We start from the raw sequence: 20,363 nt of genomic DNA on the forward strand, positions 1-20,363 counted from the left end.
CAGCAGTTTATTTCAGCACATGTTTATGCTTCCACCGCTGCTCCACTTCTGACATGGTATCAGATTTCAGGATCTGTGCTCCTGCTGTGTTTTCTTGCTGATTTCAGGACTGTTTTGTACCCCTGCTGATCAGACGACTGCTGTAGCAGCCAGGCGACCTGTTTTGGGGCTGTTTCAGCCTGCGATTTCTGCAGTTTTGCCATCGCCTGCTGCCTACGCACCCTCTGCTGCCTTTTTTCCATCAGCAGCTGTTGGCGACAGTTTTCTACCTGTTTTCTTGCAGTTTCAGCCTGCATTTTTGCTGATTCAGCATCCCTCGTGGCTGGGTGACTGTTAATTCAGGCCGTTTTTGCTGTTTTTGGCATTTTTGACTGATTTTTTGCCTTTCTGCAGCAGATTTTGTCTTCTATTGATCAGATTTTGGGTTATATTGCATGTGAACTCTCATTTTCTGCAGTCTGTGCTTGTGTTTTGGCTGTGTTTTCTCTCTAAATTCCATCTCTTCTCTACTTCTCTTCTTATCCTCTCCATATGGCTCCTCCGTGCACTTCCACTGATGATAAGTTACATGGACCTGATTATCTCACATGGAGTGCTGTCATGAAAGCTTGGTTTGTGCAGAAGCGGTTATGGTACATCGTCTGTGGCGCTATTCCTCACCCTCTCCGTTCTTTTCCTCTTCCTGAAGACTTTGATGAGGACAACCATGAGGAAGCGGTGCTCACATGGGACTCGGACGATGCCCGTGCTTACTCGGCGTTGCTTCGGTGTATTTCTAAAGCGGTCTTACCGGCGGTTACCTCCTTTAGGACATCTCCTGAAGTATGACAGAAGTTGCAGTAGATGTACGAGGCACCTTCCACCATGCGGGCAGTCACACTTTATGGCCAGCTCCAGCAGATGAAGTTTGAGCCGAAAGATACTATTCAATCTTTTCTTCTTCGTGTTACGCAGGTACAGGACCAGCTTCGGCACATGCAATCTGCTCTTCCCGAGGCGCATCTCGTCGGGACGGTCCTTTACAAGCTCCCCCCGGAGTTTGATGGAGTGGCCAATGGTTTGTGGGCGCAGACATCCTCGACTCCTGTCAGTTTTACACATATGACCTTGATGCTTCTTGAGCATGAGACATCCTTGAGATTACAGGGGCGGCTTCCGGCACATTATGGAGGCGAGGCTTATGTAGCTTCAGAGAGGGGTGATGGGAAGAAGAAGTCGAAGGCCCAGTGTTACCACTGTGGCAAGAAGGGACATTTGCGGAAGGATTGCAAGACGTTAGCGGCTTCCAGGAAGGAGCAGAAGACGAAGCAGGATGTTGACTCTACCGATGAGTCCTCTCCTTCATCAGACTCCGACTCAGTTCCTCCGACCAAGGTGACGTCCAAGGCGCGGAAGGGATCCTCTTATTCGGATCGCGGGAAGGGCTTGGTGGCCCCTTCCTCGGCTGCTTTCTAGTGGTGGTGATGAGGTCATCCCTCACGACTCTCTTGTGCCAGAGAGGGAGTGTGCGCGGGTGTTCAGATGGGGCAGTCGCGCCTCATCTATACTTTTATATAGGTGCACAGGTTTCAGAGAGGGACGTCCCTGACGCATCGACTTCAGTCTGGCGGAATCAAATCCTGGAGCTGGGATTGACATCCAGGTTCATGATGAGCTGGTTATCTGACAGAGAGCGGGAGGCTTTCATCTGGAGCTCACATGAGGGGATACTTTGGCGGTCTGGCCATAAGCGGGGAATCCATGGTCATGTATGTTCAGGGGCATTTTTGACAGGATGGTCTTGTATGCTACTGCGAGACCTTGGTGATGGACACAGAGACATGCTATGATCTTCTCTATTTTCAGGTGTTTGGTACGATCGACATCGACATCAGGTTCTCTCCGAGGCACCTTGGTGGTGGCTTGATCACCCATTGCTTGGGTATCCATGGTTCTACTTGGTGGTTCTATAGTTTTTGATCCCTTTTCATTGTACTATTATCAGATTACCCATGATCTGAGAGAGGGTGTTAGTAGAGTATTTGTCAGCTCATGTGTGAATCTGAGCTTGGTCTGGGCTGGGCATTTTTATTAGGTATTTTAGGTATTTTTTTCTGGTGTGGCATTTTATGCCAGTGGAGCATTTTATGCACCAGTCGGCCAGCATTAATGCTGGCCGACTAGCATTAATGCTGGCCGACCAGCATTTATTGCTCCCCACTTTTCAGCCTATTTATACTCAGTGGCTCCTCCTCAGTCAGTAACTTCACCATCTGCAGACTCTGTGGAGAGAAGAGCCAGTGCCAGTGCCCACGCAGCCAGTGACTCACTGTTGTATGCGACTGTCTCGTGTTCAGATATATGGATTCCATTTTCCATGCATACATCCGAGTTCTCATCTGTATTGTGTTCTTTTCTTTTCTCTTTTTGTCTTGTGTTTCAGCAGTTTATTTCAGCACATGTTTATGCTTCCACCGCTGCTCCACTTCTGACAAATAGTGACAAGTCAATGTGGACTTATGGCTACGGGGCTTATTGCGAGACTATCCATGTGATTGAGAATGAGACTTTTGAGAGTCTCTCCCATGATGGCTATTATTGCTTTCACAATTACTACCTCTCATTGTCAAAGCATGAGAGGTGTGGAAAGCATCTACATTCTTTTGGTTAACCTCTTTATTCAAGAGCGCATCCTCTATATCGTGTAATTTTAGTCCATAAGCAGGTATATTTGCACACATAGCAATACAGAATGTGTCCCATGACTTAGGCAATCTAACCAACAAGAACAAGGGAGAAAGATTGTCCTTAAATTGAATCCCTTGCGAAGATAAGTGGCTGAAAATAGAACAAAACTTATTTAAGTGGGCAGATATGAAAGTCTCCTCCTTCAAACAAAGCTCCATGAGTTGCTTTAGCCAATACATGTGAGAGACAGGGCTATGCTTATGATAGACATTACGAATCTTATTCCATAATTGCTAGGCGGCTTGTCATAGAGACGTGAAATTTAAGATGCTTTAATTTTGTTGATAACATTTGATTAAGGTATTGATCAAATGTGCAAGGTAGTGGTTTGGCCAATAAGTGTCAGTGGTGACACTAGGAACTAGCATTAATTAATTAATACCAGTCTAAGGGTCAGTAGAGGTTGGGGACCACTCTAGGTTGCAAATGGCCCAGTCAATTTAATTATGGATGGGCACATATAATTTTAGGCAGGGTCAGAAGGGCTAAAATTAATTTTCAGGATTATTTAAATTTGAAAATTAAGTAAATGGTTGGATAATGCTAAAAAATGGGTCTAGAATCACTTGGCAAAAATGCCCGTGCAAATTGAGAAAACGTTTTTGGGGGTTGGGTCTTAGCCATTTAGTTAATTTACAGCTTGGGAGAGGGAGTGAGAGAGCTTCTGGTCCATTTTCTAATCAGAGAATAGCAATTTGCCCTAGAAGATAGCCATCTAGGGACCTCAATAAGTAGGGGACAATAGAAAGTCACCTTCCAAGAGCTGGTAACAACATTGTTGATCAGGTGTTAGCATTTTGGAGATTCCTAGCAGTAGGTGATTGCATTAAATGTAGGCTGCAGCCAGGCAATAAGCAGAATTAAGGGTTTTCTTGTGAAGAAAATCAGATTTCAATCTCATTGTGGCTTTCTCTCACCTTCTAATCCATTCTCAAGGTCTCAGCATTTCTCAGCCATTTTGAGAAGATCTCAAACAAATTTGGTGGATAGCAGAGAGATCTCTGTTGTAAATCCTAAATTTTTGCAGAAATTAGGGTTTGATAGCCGCCTCGGGACTCATGCCAATCGGTGAAGGCATCATACACTGAATTCAGCACCTGAAATTTGTGTAATTGTTAGGGAATTCAGATGATAGCCCATTCATTGTAATTTGAGGCAGCATTTAGTCAGTTGGTGGTTCCATTTGTGCAAGTCCTAGGTGAAAAATCAAGGGGCAATTGGCTTGAATTCATTGTTGATTGTTGCTACATCAAAGGGTCTTTTGGAACAACAAAGGAGATCATGAATCTCAGATTGTACTCATTTCATTAGCAATCAAGCAAAAGAAATACTGAAAGGGGCACCAATTTTGTGGCCAACAGGGTGTTGAATGTCTAAGATTATTAAGGTAATTTGTGCAATCTAAGTTATATCCATTTGCTGATTGTTGTAATTAAGTGCTTGATCAAGGAATTATCACCCTTTCCAAGGAAGGTTGGTTTCACGGTCCGGCCATCAGAGAACATTATAGTAAACTTGGTTAGAGAGTGACAAAATGATTGTAGATTTACATAACTCATTTAATTCGGCCCAATCCTTTGCATCAATGTGTTTAGGCTTGACATCCTCATGTCTTAATGGCTTAATTTACGATTTTTGCATTACAACCTGCCAAATTTGTGTCTTCCAATAGCTCTAGTTGGTTCTATTCAACTTGTCAATGTTGAAGATAGCACTGTCATTTGACTCACTAACCATAATGTAGTAAATGAAAGCACAGTCCAAGACAAATAAGCTGCTGTAAATGACAGCAAAACTGCCCCAAATTGACAACCAAGTCAAGGGCTAAGTAAGAGGAATTACCAAAATGGTGAGCTGTCCACAAACTGTAATCAAGTAACCGTCAAATCCAAGTGATTGTCCTCAAATAGAATGCATAAAACTGAAATGACAGGTTGGTTGCTGTAGTAAATTGAAGCAGTATGTCAACAACCAACTATGAGCAACCAAGAAAGAAAGACCAAGAATAAGCAGCAGTGAAAGTTGTCACAACTGCAGTGTGTCAATAACTATACATTGCGATAGGTATAGACATCATGCACATAAGAGATCTTAGAGTAAAGAGAAGAGAACTGCCAAATGCATAATCCATTGTGCAAAGCTCAATACATAACCCTGGAGCATTTAAATATCACTAACAACACATTGACAAACATAAGTGCTAGGTCCAAAGTAAGTGATCAAATCAGTCTAGTGTAGGGTAATTGCATGCAATATGTATCCAATACATATCAAGAGAGTATGTATATGATTGACAAACAAAAGTGCTAGGTTCAAAGTAAGTGATCAAATCAGTCTAGTGTAAGGTAATTGCATCCAATATGTATCCAATACATATCAAGAGAGCATGTACATGAAGTAAGTGTCCCACGGTCTTGGTGAAAGTAAGCCCAAGCTCAACTGCAAATAACCAAAGCTCTATATAACATCAAAATGTCAGATTGCTTCCACTAGAACAAAGAGTGAATGCTAGATGAGTAGAAGAAGCTCAATACATCAAAGGTGTAGCATCCAAGCATCCAAGATACATGTGACATACATCTGAGAGCATAATATCCAATATCTTTTTCAAGCTCATATGTAAGAGCACGGAAGCAACCAAAGTATAAGTCCCATGATCCAATACATGTAACCAAGGTCAAATCACAACTCAATAGCATCCGATCAGCATATTAAGACATGTAGAATCAATGTCACACATTAAGACAACTATTGAAGTGCCCAAGAAGTATGAATCTGCAATAGGCATAAAGTGCTTCAGGGTAAATGCTTGTTGTATAAACTGTTTACAGCAGTAAAACTGTCAAGAAAATGAGCCAGTGCAAGCTCAAGATCAACCCCCAAGCATATTAGATCGATGTCATAAAATCCACTAAGTGTTGAGCATCAAATACATGTCGTATGGGTAGTGTAAATGAGCACCAGGAGCCCAAACAATATGTAAGTGTTGGGAAGAACTTATGAATGACAATACTTTGAACTTAACCAACTCGATCACTCATCACCATGAAAATTAGAAGATAGAGAGAGATAGAAACACACACACACACACACACACACACACACACACACACACACACATACGTCTACAAAAGGCCAATGTGGCCTATGAGACAAAAACCAAAGCATCTATATCCAATGTCATCTCATCACAGTAAAGCTGAAGTGAAGTAACATGAAATAAATGTATCTTAATATGAGGCTGAGATCTACTAAAATCAAAATGAATCTAAAAACTTAAGAGTATATCTATATATACATGATATCTAGCTAGAGTGGTCCATCTCTTGGAATCTCCTTCCTGAAATGGTCTAGGGCTGCTCTACTAATGTGTCGAGGGGTGAGTCTCTTGTCTCTCGGAATAAAGGCTCTGATCTGATTATGGTATGGGCCTCTTAGACGTTGACCAGGGGGTTGGGGTCGTTGTGCTTTGCAAAGTGCAATGGCTTGGTCTAATGTGGCTCCGCAGCATGATGTAGATATGGTCTAAATAGATGGGGTTGGATCTGCTAAGCTAGTGGTACCTGTGGAAACTGATTTGTGAAAGAAGTTTGTCACTGGCCTCTACTTGGGTTCTTCTAGGTGGGGTGGTCTTCTATCTCGTAACAATGTTGTGCGGCACCTTTGAAGCTCTAGGAGGAAAAGCCCTAAACAACTTTGGTCCTTGTACACTGATACGTCAAAGAGGATTAAAGCCATTCCTGAAGAGAGAGTGGCATCTTCCTCGTATATCATAGTAGATTGTGCATCTACGTATGTAGTGTTCCTTCATCTCTAGCTCTTGACTGCAGAGTTGACATATCCTCTCCTATGTTGCAATATCCATCCATCTGCCTATCTCTAACCACAGCTAGTGGAAGGAGGTACGTATTCGTCCAATAGCAACTCGCACACCATGGGAAAGGTGTGTCCATATACTGTGGTCAAACAATGAATCCATCCTCCGAGAGGGGTAGAAAATGATCTAGTAATGCTTCATCTTGGATTCTAGAGGAACAAGTGGCTGAATCCAAGTTCTCCTTGTTTTCACCCTCAAAATATCAGCTCTAATGATTGAATTCAGCTTAGGTCAGGTAAGGGAAGTTCAAGGCAATCCAAACTATAGTTAAATGGGGGGAGCCGACTGATGTCTAGCCCATGTAGGCTCATTCATATTGTCATTTGTGAGTACCAATAGTCTTTCTCCCCTTCTTGCGCTAACTTTTTGGAAGAGGCCAATGCCAATCTAGAGTATCTATGATGTGGGAGCTCCCATATTCTGTGTATGAATGTCACTGCTCTAAAGAGTGCCTCTACAACCATGGGTGTTGCCCCTAGCTGTGCTCTGCTGATAGGGTGTGGTGTAGAGGCCTTACTTCTAATCATATGTGACATCATCATTATTAGTGGTCTCTCTATACGATCCCGACCATCATAGTGTTCTCTCTGGGCCAGTGTGATCTGTGAGCGGGGTCAATCATCTATGGTATGAACTACAACCCCATATTTCAGCTCCTGCAAGAGGGTAGGAGTGACTAAGGTGTCAAACAATCATAATTTGGTGTGGGGCTCTTGAAATTGTACATGAATGCACAGACTCTCAAGGTCCCCAAGTGTTGCATAACCTCTTGCTTGTCGGGCTTTAGTTGCCCCTCTCAATGAAAATCTTGGGTGAGAGAAGGTGACTCCCAAGTATATATATTCCCTTCCATGCTTCATTGCATCCCCTCAAATGTGAACTGATACATAGATCGGGTCACCCATGTTGCCGAGGTATTGAATACCATCACTTTGTTTTTTCCAAGATTCACTGTGAGGTCTTTATCCTTGCAAAAAGTATGCAATGCATCCAAGTGTTGTTGTAAGCCCTTTGGTGAATCAGAGATGAGTATAATATCATTTGCATAAAGTAGTATCGGTAACAATACTCTAGCTAAGTCAGCTCCAGTCCCTCCTCCCCTATCAATATATTCAGACACCTCATCTATATATAATCCAAATAATGTGGATAAGAGCGAACATCCTTGTTTTACTCCTATGGTGTTGTCAATTACGGCCTGCCACTTTCTCATATAGTGCATAGATGCTCCATTGCATACCTTCTGGCACACCAATTTCCTAGTCTCTACATGAAACATGCTCAAGGTACTATGTTAACGCCTTACGAAAGTCTACAAAGCAAAAATAGATCTTCTTGCCTTGAGCCCCGCCCTTCCTTAATAATTGCTCTGAGTGTGAGGATGTGTGATCCAAAGTAGTGTATCCACGTTTGAAACTAGCCTGTCCTTGTGCTTGTCCTCCCTCTTTGCCCGTGCACTAAGCTCATGTTCCAATATGGAGCCATATATCTTGGCTAGTGTGTGGCCAACCATGATGGTCCTCCTATAGTTACTAGGGATCAAAGAATCACTGCTTTTAAATAATAAAACTATAGTATGATCTGACCAACTCTTAGGGAATCCCTCACAAACAACCCTATTGAACATTTTAGCTAGTATGGGTGCTACATGCATGTGAGAAGTGCTCTACTACTAAGCCGTCCTCATCGTGTGCCTTTCTATTGTGCAGTCTATAAATTGCTTCTCTGACCATCTTATTGGTGAAAAATGCCCCTTGTTTTGGCATGTAGGCTTGCAGAAGATGTATGGGTGTCTGTCCTTGTACATCATACAGTTGTCTTCCATAATGAAGCCAAGCATTAGGCGATGTAATTTGTATAGGGGGTTTCCTTTCATGAAACATTCTCCATGCCCTTTTGCTGTCCCACCCCAAGAATAGCTGATATATTTCTGTCTCAAGCTTTGCCAAGTAAGTGCATTTCTTCTTCCGTACGAGGCATTGCTTGGCGGTGTGTCTGAATGCCTAAAGTAATCTCCTTCTATAGTTGTGTGTGAGTATCTATGCATTCATCATCATACCAGCCATTTTGGGGGGTTGTAGAGCATGGAGATTTACCTAATGATTCAGTTTATGGGAATACATACACAGTTGAAGTATGCAAAGCTTCTGCCAAGTCTCTTGTGCATTCTTCTAATGATTTGTCACAATCTAGCATTCGTATCATGTCATGCACAGAGCCACTATATATATGTGAGGTCTCCTTTCCAAAGTGGTATTTGGGGTGCCTGGGGGGGGATACGATAATGTCTCTCTCATACATCCACAGTAGACTGAGAAGGTTAAGATAGCATGGACAACTGCTATTCCAATGGGGCATCCCAAGATCTGAAAGTTTCTAATGTCTAGTATCAATGTTGGTGAACCCATCAAGTAATCCACTATGCTTGCTCCTTGCTTGTGGTTTGAACGTGTCAAAGCATTTGATCTTGGCTAGCATGAGAGCATTGAAAATGGCTAATCCATGTGCATTGCCCAAAGCTAGTAAGTGTGTTCCAAAGGTGTTCATTTTTGTATCTGGTGACATCTGTGTAGACCCACTTTGTCTATATCAATCTCCTTAAACATGACATCATCTTGTTTATCGAAGTCACTTTGTTTGGCCCCAGTTCGCGCATTGAAGTCCCCTACTAATAGCACGTCTCCCAAATTGGCATATTTCATGATACCTTTGTACAATACATTAAATGACCATCTTGTGGAGAATATCCTGAATTCGCTAGGGAAAATAGCATATAGCAATGAAAATATCATGTGGTCTTTGTGTGTGTATCCTGACCCACATTTTATCATGCATATTTGTCTTTTTGTGTCACTTGCACTACATCTTTGAGGTCTTCACGAAAGAGTATGGCCACGTCTCTAGAACCCCTAGTGCTACCATGCTTTCTAGCATGTGGGCAGAATGCACTCTCCCATTTGTACCCATGGACATCTGGCAATTGACCCCCTTTACATTGATGTGTTTTGTATACATGGCTCTATTCATATTTCGAAAACTATCCTCAAAATATCTAACATCTAAGCATAATGCTCAATTACAGTTCCATATGACATCTTGAGTGTCTCATAGGCCGCGCATTGTCATTGTGGCCAATGTTTTGCAATAATCACCTTGCCATCCCTATACACTGCTTATTTTTCTTGCTTTCATGCCTCCAAAATCCTAGGTATGCTTGTCCTTCTATATTCTAGTTGGGCAAGTGTCAAATCCTCATCGAGGTATATCTTTTCCCCTTTTAGAGCCCCACGTTTTGTGAGGAAAGCTCTCTTCTTATCCAAACTCTCAAATTTCAGCATGAGGATATGCCCTCTTTCGTTTGTTGGGTCTCCCACACGCCATGTATCTAAGATGGGTGTTTCCTCTACTCCTATTTTGTCACCTAGAGCAGTTTTATCTTCTTGTGGGGCTCCTTTCTCAGCCCATCCCACCACACGGATTCGGAGTGCTTGGCTCTTTCGTCTTGCTTCTTCTTCTATGGTTGCATTCATCAATTCTATTTTGTTTGCATGTCCCCCTTGGTTCTTTTTTGCTACCTCAATCCATTCAGTATTTTCCTTAATGACATGTTTCAATATTTCCATTTTCTTCCTTGCTCCTTCAACTATATCTGCCCATGTGTGCATGTCTTTCTTGAGGCATTCCATCTCTTTTTTCTAGTTTTGGTGAATGTTGTGATGGCCTTTATATATCAAGTTTCTTTTTATATGTTGCTCGGTCTTTTTATATGCATCTAACTTTGGTTTAAGTTGAGTGATTTCTTCATCTTTGATGATTATGTAAGCATTAGTATATTTCTTCCAGCTTTCTATTTCCATTCTCCAAGTTGTATCCAGCTTTATAAAGTTGACTATCATTTCAGCCTGTAATTTTGCCTTTATTTCATTGTATTTACCCTGTTCCCACTCACTAATGCATGTTTCCATATGTATTCTCATTTCTTGCTGTATTTTGTCATACTTGATGCATACATCTCTTTTAATTTCAGCCCGTATGAAGGATTTCATGTCTTCCATGCTTCCCATGCCTATTGTTTTCAATAATTTCACAACCTTTGAGCATCTTTTAATACTTGTTGGTGTGGATGCATTGCTTATGTGTTGTCAGTAAAGCTTTGGGGAGGTTTGGAAGGGTTATTCCTCATTCGGGGTAACACTCTATTTTCTTGGGGATGTTGGTTCACCCATGTTTGCTACAACAGATTTTGTCTCAATGTGTACACTTTTGCATTCGCCACACCAGTATATTTTACTCTGTGAGTGTCTTGTCAGATAGAAGCTGTCATTGCAAGCTCTACAAGCATTTGGTCACTTAGGGAGAGTGTTTCATCGCTATCTTTGCATTTCTCACTTTATCAAGCAATCAATGTTGTCTCAAAGCATGTCGTTACTATCTTAGAGCATTTCATCAGTGTTTCTGACAATTTTCATTACCACACACGAAAGAGCATTTTGTTAGTCTGTGCATTTCGTCACTATTTCTAAGCATTTCATCAGTCTCTATATTTCATCATTGTTTCAGAGCATTTCATCACCACACACAAAATCGTCACTTTCTTTGCATTTCATCACTCTCTTTATAGTTCGTCATTGCTTTAGGTGGCGATGAGAAATCATGAGACCCTGTGGAAAGAAGTGGCGCTACTGCAAATTGATGTGATATAACACACACACACACACACACACATACACATACACACACATACACATAGAGGAGTCGACACCATGTTGAGAGGGGAACCGGCCCCTTTCCCTTTATATGAATTTATTGAAACAAAACCACATGCACTAAGTGCCTAAACCATATACAAAAGGGTTGATTTGTTGCAATTCCAAAAATTAAGGGTTTTGAAACCCTACTTTTTGCAAACTTCGAGCAACAAGTTAATTTTTTTCTTTGGTACTTGGATTAGATCAAGCTAAGTAGAAAGTGCTTCTTGGATGAGCTCGAGTACAAAGCATGCGGTTGAAAGTTTAGCATGCGAGCTTATTCCAAATTAAGAGAGAGATCTCCAATATATAGATGTGGGGCTTGGATGCTCAAAAGTGAAAAATAGAGGTTACAAATGATAACTGTTTGTTGAAAATGAGAAGTATAGGGACACTTGTCTCTTCAAAATGACACGTTTTCTTATAGATGCCACATATTATTTTTCTAGAGAAAGAAGCTTCCAAACCTTCTACTCTAAAAATTTCTCAAATGGTTAAGAATTTGAGATAGCTACTGGAGATAAAAATGTTCATTGCGAAATTCCGGAGCCTTTGATGCGAACATAATTTCCATTTGAGCAAATTCTAGAAATAGTAACCTCCTAAATTTTAGGAGTCCCCAAATTTAGCTTTTGGAGAACTTCATTATATAGGTTTACTGGTTCATGGTTTGTTTCTTCGATCATGAGCATGTAATTTCACTTTCTAAAACCACTCATTATATGGGCTTCTAGTCAATGTGACCAATCTAACTGTAAAAGTCTTAGTGATTTGAGCTTTTTGGTCAATCTGATTGTCTGACTAAACTTTTAATTTCTCTTCGTTATCTCGTCAATGACAGCCCAAGTATAATTATAGGGTGTTTTGGCCATTGGCACCCTTAAATAGAAAAATGAACATCTAATTATATTTTAAAACACTTAAATAATACAAATTGCCTTTCAAAGTACATGAGCATCAAATTAATTTGGAATCAGTGAGCCAATATGTCTTGGTAACAATTGATGTACAAAAGGTTTATTACATAACAATAGATGAAATGTCTATATTGTTGTTATCAAAATCGAGTCAATGAGAGCTTGAGTCGATCCCAAAAGCATGCCAATACATCCTTGAATGATTCAGCACTGATGCATAAGCATATGAGCATCCGTTAGAGGCAGGAGTGATCTGCAATCCCCAAGAAAGATTTGTCACAGATGTAGGACAGCAAGTCTGTCTGAGTATTCAGCTAATGGCTGAAGTTATGGAGCTCCAATTGATAGTGAAACACATGCCAAAGATGCCCACGAGTTTGTCAACTGAGTTGTCCCAGTGCTAAGAGCCACATGAGCTGCTGGTTGCAACTGTGGAGCAGGGAAGGAGCCTGAAAAGAAAGAGGTGCAAACAGCATGCTGTTTGCTGCTGTAATGCCTACTGGTTATTGCCTCAAAGGAGCACTCAATGAGGGCTCAAACAGTCCTTTGCAATGCTGGGAAAGTGTCCAATGTTTGTCCAATGATTGCCAAGTAGTGTACAGTGTAAAGTATGCTGAATACTTAGGAATGTGGTCTGCTAAAAAATGCTGTTGTGTTTGCTGAACCAAATGGCCATTGTGGAGCCTCAAGCAAGCCTAAGAAAGCCCTGACACAAGTGCAAGAAGGCTGGGAAGAAGAGGAGCATCAATGGTTACCTCTTCAAGTTGAAGCCATGGCTGCCATGAGTGAATTGCTGAAGGTATTTGTCACGAGCTAAGAAGAATGCTGAGGAAGCTCTTGAGTGTAAGGGCTTTGATACTAGTTGAAGGGGGAAGCTCTGAGTGGAAGCATGTGAGAGAAAGCAAGAGCTATGGTGGAAGAAGCAAGAGAGCAAGAGCAAGATACATAGGATGTGGGGACTCCAACAGTCACAATGTGTGACTGGCCTTTCCTTATTCAAATGCCACTAAAAGAATACAGAATGAAGTGATAGTGATGGGTGCTCGCCACCTATAGGGTATAGTTGTGTGGGTATTGTTAGTGTAATGAATACATGGGTGGTGAGTCACAAGCACCCTTACCCCCAACATAGTTTTAATTAGATAGCCCCAAAGCTTAAGTTAATTAATGAATTTTAACCCTTTCTTTTAAACAGGCGTGGTTCGTGTCCCACATGTAAACCCTAATTTGGGAGGCCCAAACTTTATGAATAGATAGCATGTCCTTCCACTCTTCCTAATCTCGTTTTTGCAATTTGCAAGTGCTAGAGCTTCATTGCCCACCCCTCCGTTTGCGGAGGACATCTCAGTTGAAGCTACCCCAAGTTGTCTACTACCCATTAGTGTTTGTTTTGGCCATCTTCTTGTTGATCTCCCCTCTTGCTTTGCTGTCGCCTGCTGTCCACTACACTCAGCTAGCTATGTTTACTATCAGGTGACTGCTCCTAGCTGCTGCCAGCAGATCTAGGACACATCATCATCTGCGTTTATTGCCTGGTGGTATTCCCTAGCTAGTGGTGACATCATACAAGCTGTCATTTCACAGAAGGCTGCGTTTGATCTTCCTCAGCTTTTGCATCATTATTTCCTGCGCATTGACCTTCCTAGTGCTCATCTACATGTTGCCCACATCTTGGAGGTAGCGTTTTCAGCTTTTCTCTCTTCTCTGCTTGTCTAACACATATCCAACATTTAGAGTGCTGCTTTTGCTGTTGCTAGATGTCTTCGGAGGTTTCTTTGTTGTGTTTCGGGATTTGTTGGAGTATTCACTCTCTAGCTCATTACCTTTGCCTCGGTCCTCGAAACATGAGAGTTCGAGGTACAATATTCATTCACTGCACATTGTGTTTGCTGCATGAACATTGTATTATTGAGATTCATTCATTCGAGATTATTCACCGTGTTTATTTTCTTTGAATTACCCTAACCGTAAGTGTGTTTTGTTATCAGTTTGTGCTTTGTTGTACGGTTGTGTTTGTTTTTTTTGGGTTAGGGCATCTCTTTGCAGTGATGTCTGTAGTCAAAATTATGGGGCAAGATGTACTATGTGAAGTTTGACTTGTCTAAATGCTATCAATGCAAGAAGCCAACCTAAACACTCATTTGCACAAAAATCTCTATTACCTTGCATCAATTATAGAGGATGCCAATATTCCTTAGTTTCAAGATGTGACTATTTTTTGGTTTAAGCTATTATACCAGCAGCCCTCAAATGACATTTCAATACCATCTTGGCATTTTTGTTTTGTTGAATCTTTTTGTTCCATTTCATACTTCCATGATTGAAGGCCTGAAGCTAGCACAAAACGAGTGCTTACACATTATTTCTGAAGTACAAGCAAAACTACGCAGAGATACTAATAGCTGATAGACAACACATTAGGTTTTTTTGGTTAGGTGTAGTTTATATGGTATAAAACATTTTTTTAAAAACCACATTAAATGAGACCTTTGAAAAACATGTTGTTTGATTGCAGAATTACATAGTTGTAACATTGTATAGGCTGTTCTTCTCTGTGTGCTATTTTGCATAGCGCTGTACATCTGCAGATTTTTATGCCTTCAAGCATAAATATTAAATTTTCTTCCTCTATGTCCTTCTCAGCTCCATGGCTTGTCCAAGCTTGCAAATGTCTCCAGGCTGTTTATCCGGCATGGAGTGTCTTGCAAGAACCATGGTGCTTATTGTTCTTCAAAGATGTGGAATGAAATTTGTCTTTCTGTCTGACCATTATGGCACTGTAATCTTGTGGATAGATACAACTGTTCGTCAACGGCACCGGATTATGAAATATATGCACCTAATGCGACTTTTGAAGATCCATTGATGTGTGCTCATGGGTATACACTGATCTTTTTGAAAGAACGTGAAAATCTCTATTTTGATTCTGAAAATTGTCTATATATTAATAATTAGGGACCTAAGTTTTTTCCCGTGAAAGCTTTTGCATCTCATGTATTCCCCCCAATGCGATGACTTTTATTTGTTCTTGTGGCTTGCAGAGTTAAGCAGATCAAGTCAGCTTTCTACTCTATTCCCAAAGTAAGTTGTCAAGAAGAAGGCAAATGGAACTCCATGACGAAGATAGATGTGAAAAATAGAAAAAATGGGATGTGAAAAAAAGAAAAAATGATAGGAAGGAAGGTAGAACTGTTGCAAGTACATAGAAATTGAATAGATATATTGACAATGATAAGTGAGATATGAAGGTATAAAGGCAAGGCAGTATTTCATATGCCTATGAATGACCCCAAACCCTAACCCTAAACTTACACACACTGAGATGTGTTCACACACTAACGCAATCATTAAGACATGTTCACACATAGAAATGGTAGATAACTAACATATTTGAAATGTGCCCTCTACTTTTCACATTCTTTCCATTATCACATTGTTCCAATGCACATAGCACATGTGGATGTACATGTAGATTCAATTCTGTGTCCTTACTCGGTATGTTTGTCTTTGATTCTTTTCGCCAACCTCATATTAAAGACATAAATCAGATCTTGTGGCTTACATGGTAATCTTTTACCTGGAGAATACAATCATGATGAGTAATCTATCACTTAACCCTGTCAAATGGGTATGAGGGATGTAGTATATCATACATAGGGCAGAGGGCAAGAAGAAAGCTATACAAGGAGAGAAAAGGAAAAGAGTAAAGAGATCTGAGGTGATAGAAAGCACTGCAGACAAGAGAGCACTTGCCAGCTACAAGCAAGGGCAAGATTGCCAATGGTGTATGGAGCTAGATGGGGAGTCATGTGTAGGAAATATACTGAGCAAAAAGTTAAGGAAGCCCTTTTTGTAGGCTTTTTCAGATTTTGATTCTTGGGAAATGGACTTAGTGTACATTAATATGTTTCATATGCCAATTTGGCCTCTAATAGACATTAATATATCTTCCCATTTCTTCTCTCTCCTCTCTCATTTCTCTCTATGTTTATTTGGGGATGGGCAGTTGAGGTGCACAAAGGGGTATACTGCCCTATACCTCTTCCAGGTGTCTCTCTCCCTCTTCCTATCCAATGCATGGTAAGCCATCAGTTTGACATGAGATTATATGAGCAGAGCTAGGAGCAGATCTATTGATGTCTAACCATGACCCTTCTCTAGGTAGATTATTGGGACTTTCACATTTACAGAGAGATCTCTGCAGAATCATCACGGTAGCTGCTCTAGACGGAGACGCACTGTGTCAATACATGCAGGTGAGCACCTGCTTTGTTATGCAGTTCCCTCTTTCTAGTACAACATGGAGGTGTCTTCCTTTGACCTCACCCAGATAGATCTAAATAGGGTGATTCGAGTAGACAATCATGAGGCTATATATCTAGAGGACATGTAGCACCGTGTTCCAGTCACTAGGGATGAAGATGGCCTCTTATCAAGACCATGTTCTCCATCTCTCACACAACAGGTTTATCATATCCTGACACTGTATAGATATACACCTATTGCTATATTGATACACACCTGTCACATGGTGTGAGATTTATGTTCAATCAGATTCACAACTCATCCTACAGTTGAGTGTGGTGACAACCAGATATGGAATATGAAGAATGACTCCAAGAGACTGCACATGCTGGCCATGCCATCTAGAGATCTATAGAAAGGAGCTCTACATCTACAGATGCCAAGGTTATGAGATCTGGGGGAGATTTCACAGCCTCTTTTGAGATGGTTTTGGCCTTTCGGATCAGGAGTTCTTTGTTTGAGCTTCATGCTTTTCCTTTCAGAGCTTCGCAGACATAGGCTTGCTTGTTGAGGCAGTCGATAGCATGACCCTTTAAGAGCACCAAATAATAAGCTATTGCTTGATTCTTTAGACCTTTAGCCACATAAAACTTGTTGAAATCCTCTGCTCTTGACCTGTGTAAGACTCACAGTCCTAATGCACAACTCAACAAAAGAAAAGAGAACCCAAGAAAGGCAGAAGAGATCCTCAAATCTTTATTACAACAGTAAAACAGAGATTTGTACAATTATCAGCCCCACGAGCCAAAGCTTTGTCCACCACTTGGATTCCTTGAAGTCACCTAACTGTCCTACCTAGGACAGCTCTTCACTTCATCTTGATCCCCTCAAATAGTCTCCACCTCAATCAAGCCATGAACACACTAACTCGCCTTTATCTCATGTGCATTACAGTACATAGATAGACTTTCTCGCTGCTTCTCGCAACTCGGCATGAATAGAAGAAGAAGATACAAAAGCTGAGTGTCACAAGGATGATCGCCACAATGATGACTATAGGCTGCCAACAGCCCATCCTTTATGGAATAAATTGATTACCAATAACTGGATTCTAATTGATTCATTGTCTTATGCTGATGGATTTATGTTTTATGAGAAAAGATTATGTGTAACTGTTCCCTTTCGATCTTTTGTGTTGTACAAAAATCATTGCTCCCAATATCAAGGCCATAGAGGTATTACTTCTACTTTATGTACTTTGATTGAAGATTTTTATTGGCCACAGATGAAATGTGATGTTTCTAACTTTGTATCTGAGTGTTTAATTTGTCAAAGAGTTAAGCGACACCATGGTAAGCAGTATGGTTTGTTAACGCCTTTACCAATCTCTGTGATATCTTTTGATTCTCTTATCCCTATGAAAGATACCTATGACCAAGACCCTAGTTTTCAAGTTGATTTGGTGGGCTACATATGTATTTATAAAAAGTTTGGAATACCCAAATTAGGGTTTTGCATGTGGGACATAGTAACTCTCCAAGATTGCGTTTCTTTTTAAAATAAAAAGGTTTCTTTTTTAACTAAGCATGTTTTGGGACTGTTTAAGTTAAACGAATGCATTTTTAGCTCAACAGTCATCTAATAGAATGCTATGTGGCATGAGATCGCACTCCACGTATCGGTCTCGATTTTGAGCTTCAGGAGTTTTCCATTAAGGAAGGGGATGATTTGAAAGTCAAGTTGACCGAATATCGCAAGTTACTTATGGAGTTTGCCACTTTTGGCCCCCCGAAGTTAGCCAGCTTACATTTTTCTTGAACAAGTTGCTCGAAATATTCCATTTTATGTAGCACATTATCTCACTACCTAGATTGTTGATCTTCTACGAGTTTGAGTGTCAATTCTTGTATTATGCGAAGCTGCACGATCAAGTCCACAAGAAGTCCTCCACACACATCCCTTCAGAGGGGTGAGGGTTGGTTGCCTCTTCTTCAGGAGAGAAAATCAATAGTGGCAAGAACTCTCAAGATACAAAGGCAAGCCAAAACAAAGGTGACACCTTTTCCTCCAAATGAACCAAAGAAATACGACTCCTTTGGCAGCAAATTCCTAAGAAAAATAGGTTTTGCATACATTGCCAGAGGTCAGGCCATGTGGATGAGGAGTGTCGTACCAAGGTCGAAGGTCTTTCACCTAGAAAACCATAGTAGACTATTGTGACTGCCTCCACTCTAAGTGGCTAGTCGAGTGGGACTACACCTCCTGCTACTGCACCATTTGCTCCATTTGCTCCATTTGCCCTAGTGGCTATTGGACATGTGGCACATGGACAAAATGAGCAGCCTATATCTTTCACTACTCTTGAAGGATTAGTTGATTGGTTTGCTAGTGGCTCCCCTATTACACTTTACGCATCCATTTCTAGGGCATTCATTACACCTTCTAGGATTACTTTCTCACCTCACCGTACATGCTGGTGGCCACACACTTAGCCTTTCTCTTTTTAGACTTCTGTTGCAATGGCGCACTATTATTTCATCAGAGAGAAAGTCATGGATGGAGAGATAGACTTTATGCACGTCAAAACCAATGACCAAGTCACGTATCTCTTTACCAAAGCATTAGGTAAATATAAGTTTGAGTGCTTTAGAAGTGCACTTGGGGTATTGTATCTACAAGCTCATTTTGAGCTGGAGGGGGAGTGTTGAGAAATATAACATAGGCTAAGTCTATACCTTATGTGTACACTAAATAAAAGAGAGACTGTAAAGAGACTTCAAGGTCAAAAGGTATCTATTACTTTAGTGAGATACTTAGTGTGTAGACTATTGGATGGAAGATGAGAGAAGAATGAAGAAGATTGCTTGAGCCTCCATATCTTTTGCCATCTCCCTTCCGTTGCGCGTCCATATTGATTCTTTTCAAGGCTAAAGTTGTTCTAATATAAGGTTTGGCAGTCAGTATATGAGAATTGGGAATAGGAGATGAATGGCATATAATATTTTATATATAGAGTGGGAATGATTTGTATGCCTTAAGTTTCAGGAAACCTCTTTCCTTTATAATCATGCCCTTTGCTCTTTCATTTTGTAGATGGTTAAATCAAGCTGTGCTTTGAGCGGTACTTCAGAGAGTTGGCATAAATGTCCTTTTGCTTAATGCTGTCAGTCCAATTTTCTGCTGAGATCTATGCATTCTGGTATTGCATCGTATAGCAGTGGGGTTATCATACAATGAATGTTCCATGATGTAAACAAAGCCTTGGAAAATCCACTATATAAACAGTATGTAAAGAAACAATGGTATAATTCCTCTAGTGTGTACACATCTTAAAATTTGTTTCATGGTGGATATCCAGCAAGAAAGAAACACCTAGTATCCGTATGTGTTGTGCTTTGAGTATGATCCCATCTTTTCTGCAGCATGGAAATTCTTCCAAGAAAGTTTGGGCTTTTACCCTCTTCTTTTTGATAGTAACTCTCTAAATTCATTTGCCTTGGTATACATGCGTTTCCCACACACCCAAAGATGAAAGTTTTGGATTTTGCAGGTCTTTAGTGAAGGAAGAATAGGAGAGTATATGGTGCAGGAATATGAAACATCGGTTGGCAATGGGGAGGTACATAGCTGTCTAATGTTGAACCAAGTATTAGATTGTTCTAAAAGTGTGAGACTGAAAGCTTTGTTTGTTAGGATTGTTGGAGATTGTCTCTTTTTAATGTTGTTTCCTTCACCATTAAGTTTTTCTTTTGTTCTTCATACACTTTTCGAAAGGGTATTACCAAATCAATAAACTTCTACCACACATTCTGTTTCATTTCTATGAGAATCTAGATTGGTCCAGTATCA

The 20,363-nt window shown here is 40.7% G+C and overlaps 1 protein-coding gene across 5 annotated transcripts in view; it reads left to right on the plus strand.

Moving 5' to 3' along the window:
- LOC148029550 (Nuclear transport factor 2 (NTF2) family protein) overlaps positions 1-20,363 on the plus strand; it is a 179,881-nt gene that overhangs the window by 29,605 nt on the left and 129,913 nt on the right. For all 5 annotated transcript variants that reach the window (XR_015692441.1, XM_087688410.1, XM_087688409.1 and 2 more), the window contains 3 exons: positions 15,065-15,148; positions 15,311-15,350; positions 20,065-20,133. Coding sequence is in view for 4 of the 5 variants with exons in the window: in XM_087688410.1 (XP_087544536.1) it covers positions 15,065-15,148; positions 15,311-15,350; positions 20,065-20,133 (193 nt within the window). In the remaining variant the exon portion in view is untranslated. The remainder of the gene's footprint in view (positions 1-15,064; positions 15,149-15,310; positions 15,351-20,064; positions 20,134-20,363) is intronic.

This window comes from Lygodium microphyllum, chromosome 11 (assembly GCF_053477565.2).
Source record: "Lygodium microphyllum isolate KBCC chromosome 11, Lygodium_microphyllum_v1.1.10, whole genome shotgun sequence".
NCBI classification, from domain to species: Eukaryota; Viridiplantae; Streptophyta; class Polypodiopsida; order Schizaeales; family Lygodiaceae; genus Lygodium; species Lygodium microphyllum.